Source organism: Carlito syrichta, unplaced genomic scaffold (assembly GCF_000164805.1).
Source record: "Carlito syrichta isolate Samal-C Ts95f unplaced genomic scaffold, Tarsius_syrichta-2.0.1 Scaffold289234, whole genome shotgun sequence".
NCBI lineage: Eukaryota > Metazoa > Chordata > Mammalia > Primates > Tarsiidae > Carlito > Carlito syrichta.
In genome coordinates this window covers 85,246-93,052 of record NW_007233330.1, presented here as the reverse complement: position 1 = coordinate 93,052, position 7,807 = coordinate 85,246, and the positions used below count along the sequence as shown (strand labels likewise).

At 36.5% G+C, this 7,807-nt stretch overlaps 1 protein-coding gene across 1 annotated transcript in view; it reads right to left on the bottom strand.

Annotated features, from left to right (window-relative positions):
- The window catches only part of TBX18 (T-box 18), a 27,525-nt gene extending 20,212 nt beyond the window's left edge, over window positions 1-7,313 (bottom strand). The window contains exons 1-2 of the mRNA XM_008054204.1: window positions 7,215-7,313; window positions 4,006-4,177 (exon numbers count right to left, since the gene is read on the bottom strand). Coding sequence (XP_008052395.1) covers window positions 4,006-4,177; window positions 7,215-7,312 — 270 coding nt within the window. The 5' untranslated portion in view covers window position 7,313. The remainder of the gene's footprint in view (window positions 1-4,005; window positions 4,178-7,214) is intronic.
- Between the last annotated feature and the right edge of the window lie 494 nt (window positions 7,314-7,807).

Genomic DNA, 7,807 nt, shown 5'->3' with positions numbered 1-7,807 from the left:
TCCGCCTCAGCCTTCCGAGTAGCCGGAATTACAGGTGCGCGCTACCACGCCCGGCTGATTTTTTGATTTCTTGTAGAGATGAGGTCTCGCTGCCCAGGCGGGTCTCGAACCCGCGGGCTCAGGCCATCCACTCACCTCAGCCTCCCAAAGGTGCGGGATGACAGGCTGAGCCACTGAGCCCAGCTCTGATTCACTTTAAGTGGTAGGAGTCAAGGCTGTAACAACGAAGCACAAGCTCCATGGCAAGATGGCTTTCTTTTGGTTTTATTCGTGATGCTGTATACAAAGCACTCCTTACACATACGCACTTGAAAGTTCATCAACTCACTTGATTCAAAGTTCTCAGAATCCAACATACTCCTGAGAAAACCAAGCGTTAGAGAGTGGAAATGAGTTGCCCACAAACCACATAAGTCATACCTCTGAGCCACGGCAAAGTCCTTCCACCAGGAAGACCTTCACAACTTCCCCTATACTATACATCTGACTTCCCCACCTGATTCTCAAGAACCAATGGGAAGGCAGTGAGGACATCTGTAACGTCAAGTCCTCTGCAGCCACAAGTCCAGGCCCTCTCACAAACCCCTGGCTGTGACTGTCTAGCTGTGTTCCCTTCCAAAGCACCCCAGGACTGTGGGTATGGGTCCTCCTGAGGTATAAGGTGAACTGTTGCCTGTTAAACGTCTTCTAAGTTTTCAAGAAAAATACCTAAATGTTTTCCTTCAGCTGACAAATTCCAGGTGAAAATAGAAACAGGCACGTGGTGGGAAGGGATCCCCTACCCAAGAGGACTCACCCTCTGCACGTGGGTAGCCCAAGGGCCAGTCTTGGTTTATATAAAAGCATACAGCTGGCTACACATTTCCTAGGGATAAGGTAGGGATTAAAAAGTCTTAACATCATTCAAAGATTCAGTGTGGTATGGTGGGGCAGGTCCCCCCTGGACTCTCACCGACAGCCCTCTCTAAACAATCCCTGACCCTCGGATGGCTAAGAAGCTATTTTGCGGAAAACCACAATGGCACACACCGTTTCCTGTCTCATGTAGTAGGTCCAGGCACGGCACTGCAAGCATTTGATTCCTGTGCGTTAAATTCATAAAGTCCTCAAGTCACTCTGTTGCACATTTGCATGTCCTTAGCAAAGTAAAACTGGGAACTGGAAGGAGAAAAAAGCTAGAAAACAACTTAGAAAACAAAGTAGAAAATCGCCTTTCATCTGAGTCTACAGCTTTATTACTTAGGGATTAGTGTCACTTCCTTTAGAACTGGGGGACAGGGTTATGGGGGAAGAACCCCAACTCTAGAAGGGCAGAGGGGGAGTCCCTGAGAAGTCTCCGCACCAGCAAAGGGACTGCTGGATCAGAAAGTCCTACCATACTCGTCCTGCTGTCTTCTTATACCCCAGGTCACAATCAACAACAGAATGGGAAACAAATTCCTGATCTCCAATCTTGCCTCATTTAAGTTCATTGAATTGAGTGAATAAGTGCCACAGACACATTCTTCACAAAGCTATCGCCATCTTCCCTGGCTGGAATAAGTGGCATCTGGGGTTCTCTGAGCTGACCGTATAATAACTTGTGTACGTGTTTTCTTCTCTCCCCATCCAGGCTAGAAACTTGCTGAGAGCAGAGACCATGGCTTTGTGTGTTTTACCACATACAGTCTTCAGAAATATGTTTTTTTTAAAGTGGATAACAAAAAAGAGCACTTTGGTTCCTGTATTCTCTTCTAGTCTCAACTGATATGTGTGTATATTTTCACCATTCACAAATACATCTATCCCTGTTCCCCATATATATTAATTACCTCCATTTATTAAACAAATACAACCTTAAAAGAAACATGTCACCAGTAGACAACACTCTTCTCTATATTTGGCTCTTTTTTGGTATGTTTTTTATGTTCCTAATAATAAAATATTATAATTATTTAGGTTTAAGCAATTGAATTTCAATGTGCAATCTATTATTTTGTGTTTTAAACAAATGCTGTGTGATAGGCTATGCTGCAGTACCCAGATATTTAGTCAAACACCAGTCTAGATGTTGCTGGGAAGGTGTTTTTAGATAAGATTAACATTTAAATCAGCAGACTTTGAGAAAAGCAAATTACCCTTCATAATGTGAATGGGCCTCATCCAATCAGTTGAAGGCCTTACGCGAAAACAGGCTGAGATCTCCAAGGGAAGAGAGAATTCTGATAGCGACTACCTTCCGACTGAAGCTGCAACATTACTACTTCCTTGGATCTCCAGGATGACCTGCAGATTTCAGACTCGCCAGCCCCCACAATCTCATAAGCCAGTTCCTTAAAATAGGTCTCTGTCTCTCTGTCTCTCTCTCTCTCTCTCTCTCTCTCTCTCTCTCTCTCTCTCTCTCTCTCCATACACACACACACACACACAATTTTATAGAGAATGCTGTTTTAAGTAAAGTACGTTGGAATCGCAAAGTTAAAATCTTATAGCTTGTTACATCTATATCTAATATATGATATTAGACACAAAGCCAGCAATTTGAGCTGAATGAATTTTTAACTGTAAAATGAGTACTGATTTAAATTATTTAGAATTTTATAACTTAAATATGGTGAGATATCGTTTTTAGACCCAATTGTCTCTTTAAAAGATATATTCTTAAACTGTAGAACTCAGAAAAGAGTAGGGTAGTTAAAGTTTTGATAACAAATAGCACCAAAGGCCCTTATTCTAAAATTTTCTATTCCAAAAAAAAAGACACCTTCATGGATGTGCTCCCACAATAATACAAAAGAAACCAGTGTACTTTCACTGAAGTCAAGTGAAAAATAATTGTTATGACTTGACTGTGTTAAATTGCGAAACTAAGGAATAAAAAGAAGGGAAACAAAGTAATGGACTGAAACATAGGATATGAAGTTGAATTCAGACAAAAAAATCTACTACGTTACTTGTTACTGCCCTGATTCTGTTTTAAATCAGAAAACATAACAGTCAATAAACAAAAGCACCGTCAATGTGAGGTTTCACCAGATGCATCTTTAAAATCTACATACTGCTTCTGTACCACAGTGAAATGTGTACTCTAATGTTTTCATTAAGGTCAATTTCTTAAGATACTGTCTAGCAATTGGCAAACCATATCCCATCATCACTATATTACTAGTTTATGACAGTTAGCATTTTGTTTCAAAATGCTTTCTCATAAATATGCTAGTTTTATGCCACCTCTTTGAAAAATAAACAAGTTGGTATTTCTACGATGTACGGTATACTCTTCAAAAGGCATTTCAGTCTCAAAACCCTCTCAAATAACAGAAACCTAATAAAAATGCTAGCTTTCTACAGAAGTCAGCATGCATCCAGTCAGTTATTTATTAAAATAATAATGTAGAAATCTTGCCTAGGAACAATACTGCATAAAAATTAATAAGGTGTTAAAAATGACCACATTATTGGAAGGGCTGAACTTTGACTTATGTATCATGTTTCAGCTGTTTTAGGAAGAAAGGGAATTATCGTTGTAGCATATTTTGACACATCAGATGTCATTACAGAACAGCTGGGAGCTTGCAGATGGAACATACAGACAGCAAGAGCCTGGGCAATTACTGAGAGGCAAAGAGACTCGGCTGGGAAAAGAGCTGGATGTCGGCAAGGTACAACAAATCATTATCCCTGCTAACCCAGCTCCGAAGTATTCATATTCGAAGTACAATATTAGCACCTCATGGGACTTCACACAAATGTTTGGGGGGGGTGGGAAACAGTCTCTGGCTAGGGTACGTTCTTTTCAATACAAATGCAGTATCTAGTTTTAACCCATTAAACGCCTCGTAGAAGATTATGGCCACAGGCACAGTCTATACAAATCAAAACTCAATTTTGCACAGATGACGCATATGCTGATCAACCAGAACACTGATATGATTCTCTCAGAAGTGTTCATTCCCGCCATTCAGACAGGGTACAGACGTGGCCATGCCAGCCCAAAGAGATGCATGACAGAGGCCATCTACTCACATGGCCTTGGTCATCCAGTTCATTGTTGGTGAGCTTCAGCTTGTCGAAGCTGATCACTTGTCTCATCCAAGTCTCCCCCGAGGCAGGTGAGTCTGGATGAATGTACACCCGAGGTGGCACGGGGGAGTCAGCATTGCCCGCCACCATCCATTTCGAGCTGTGGTACACGTACCTAGAAGGCAATGACGGAACTCTCAGTCTGTTTTCTCTTTGTTTTTTGGAATTTCCAACTCAGTAAAATCAGAAACCTATCTGTACCCCCCTTTTTTTTTCTAGGTCTAAAATAAGTCGATTTCTTCTTTACACCCCAAATAAGACTTCAACTACTTTTCGAAAACTTTCTGAGGCAGTGGTGGTCTACTGACAACTCAGAGTAAGTGATGGATTGAGTTCTTAGTGAGCAATATGCACACTTTCACCACCATAAACGCAAGTGTCTTAATTCTTATGAATCACACTTATTCACAGTAGACCTTCCACTTGCATTCTGATATTTTCATTTCTCACCTGCATATTCAATTGACATGAAGAAGGTATTGGCAAGCTCACTTGTAAATAAATCGCACAAACACTTGAGACATACATTCAAGTGTTCCACTTCCTTCAAGATCACTTCTTATTTTAGGCTATGTACAAGCTGATTGGGATAGACAATATGCAGCAAGAGGAAACTGTCAAGTTCTAGAACTTTTATTTCAATAGGAAAAAAGTCTTATCATTTGCAATTATTTTTCTCTAATGCTATGGCACTATACACCGAGAACAAAGTGATAATCAGTTTAATTTTTAAATGTTGCATTATCATAAAAGTTAGACCTTTATCACCTCTTATATTTCCTTCTGGATCCTTGTAAGAAAATTCTTTCAAATAGTTTTCAAATATTGCCAATCAAAAAATAAACCAAACTTTGAAAATGGCAGCATATTCATTAGCATTACTTTTCTAATTAAGAGACAAAATATTCTATGGTCTGTTTACAGATGAAATATATTGATTCTGTTAGAATACATTTAGATAACAATATTTCAAGTAAGAAATATGATCTTAAGACTTAATCCTATGTTCAGATCACCACTTATTAGTGTTCATTTAAAATAAACTAAAAAACTAGAAACTACTGTATCAATGAAGAACATAAAATAAAATCATATACCTAGACATTTTCCTTTCATATGTGTGTTAAAATATACCATAACATTTAAAGAAATAATTTGCAAATAGTTTCAGAAAATTCTGCTTGTGTTGGGTACACAATTCTTTTTAAAAGACCATGAAATATTTCTATAACATTTCTGGTGAGGCCTTTTGTTTCAACTATGGTCACATAGTTGACCATAGTTGATTTCATTTTGAGCTCCATATGTTTCCTAATCTTTCATTCCTTTTCTTGGGGAAAAAAATACAGTCATAAAATTAAGAATAATTTTTTTTTACAACCTTCCTTTAATAGATACGGTGTAATTTTCAATAAATACATTGCTAACTGGGTTTTTGTGAGTATTAATTTTACATTCTAATAAATGACAATCATTTTTAACTGGACCAAATACCACTCAGGCATCAGAGAAAAAGTCAAAAGAATTTTTTTTTCCTAACTAGTGAAAAAGTTAGAAAATAAAATGGAAATCTTAGAAACGCATGAAATAAACTGCCTGTGGAAATGAATTAGGTTACTACCAAAATAAATGGAGGAATATGTTCTAACAAAACCTTGAAAAAGTATGCATATTGAATAGCTCAAAACTCCACACCCACTGAGAGAATAAATGCTACATGTCACACAGTCTTTGCAAAACATTCTAAACACAAATGCTAAAAACATCTTTCTTCTTGGGAAGCAATATAAGTGAAAGCAAATATATTTTACAATTTGATCTTTTAAAATCTGGCATTTTCATAAAATTTGTGAAATTTCCTTGCTTTCTGTGAGAGTAAATTAGAATCAGTTAAATAAAAAAAACTGCCCAAAACATAGGAAAGAGGTCTGGAGAAAGAAACGAGAGACAAACTTACAAGAGAAAGAAATAATTTCTAAGCTCATTAAGAACTATATCATCCTTCTTAGAACAAAACCCAATTTAGAATACGGATTTTAAGCCAAATATTTTTAAAGAGTGAACTTCAATGCCTTCCAGCTCTGTCATACAGTAAATAATTTTAGCAAAACTCCCTAATGACCTATTTAATTAAAATAAGTAACACAACTTACACACAAAACAAATAATAAGATTGTCCTTTTCGTGACCCATTTTTGTAGTATTAAATACTCCCATCTACTAATTAAAATCCGTGTACTGTTGACACCATAAGATTGCTTCAAAAAAGCAACTTCCTAACTTTTTTAAAGTGATAAAAGCTAAATCTTATTTCATTTAAAAACTTACTACAAAATGCTGTTCCTAAAAATAAGAAAGAAATAAAGATGATCAAAATTTAAAACGGCATCTTCTGATCTTCTAAACACTCAAAATTTCTTTTTTTAAATGTTAGCATTTTTAACTCTTCAGAAAAATTTAAAAATTGTCATTTAATATTGCTAATTTATTTTCTTACAGAAAAAAAGAGCAAAAGTTGGTTTGAAACTGAAGACTATGTCTCTCCAAAGTTTATGGGAGGTCTAAATAAATAAATTCTCTTTCAAAATCCAAATATCATAAAGGTTTTCTCAAAATTATTGTGTTAACTACTAGCAAAAAATAAAATATATAAATGTATTACCAACTTAGAGATGTCTTAATAACATAACAAATAACAAGATTTTTTTTTACTTGTAAAAACCTTAAATAATTTTGTCAAATAAAACAAAAAAGCCTACAAACATCTATGGTTTTGAACATAAGATAAATGGAATTTACATGACAATCAAACGGAGCTGAAAGAAAATACATTTCATTCACTATAATTTACATTTGAAACTTTACATAACATCTCCTCTCAAAATCTGAATTGAAACGTAAGACAATAGGGAAGACACATTTATTTCGGCAACACCCAACTAGCCCCTTTTACAAGTCCTCACAATACTTAAAAGCAGTTCTGTATCTACGAAAAACAAAACAAAAATAAAGCTTCCACATTTGCTGCAAGAAAAGGTACCATCTGGGCTGCTGGAACCCATGGATATGGATCTGGAAATTCTACAGGTCACACAGGCACTAGCCTGCAAAATCCTAGGGTTTTCTTATGGTCTCATATCTCATCACTGTACCTGTATCTTTTGTTATCCACTGGCACAATATCCATGGCAATGTAATACTGTTGGTGAGGATCTAATCCAGAGATCTTCACTCTCATTGCTGGAAACATGCGCCTGTTTATAAGGGAAGAAAGAAAGAGTGTTTTGGTTTTTTGTGTGTGTGATTAAAGATGGAGAGTGAATCTGCAAAGAAACCTCTTGAATCTCTGTTTCTTAATATGGACAAATCCATAGCATCCACTTTGGTAATGTAATTCAAAGAGTCAGAAGAACAGGACATTATCAAACTGAGATTTTTAAATGTAATTTCTTGCACCCTATGTACATGTGTTCTGTGTTTACAGAAATGTCAGTATAGCAAAAAAGAATTGTACACTGAAGGAGTAACGACAGGAAAGGAAGCGCTTTATTTTTTAAACAAAACCAATAAGCAAGTTTACTCTGGTGATACAAATAATAAAATGCACCCAAATGGTAGAGATAAAAATTTGAATTTCTGAAAGTGATAAAATACATATTATGAGGTGAAATTTTAAAAGGGTTATAAAAAACCACAAGGAGCCAATGTGCCACGCTACAGCCAAACAATATGTTCTTTATTGAGA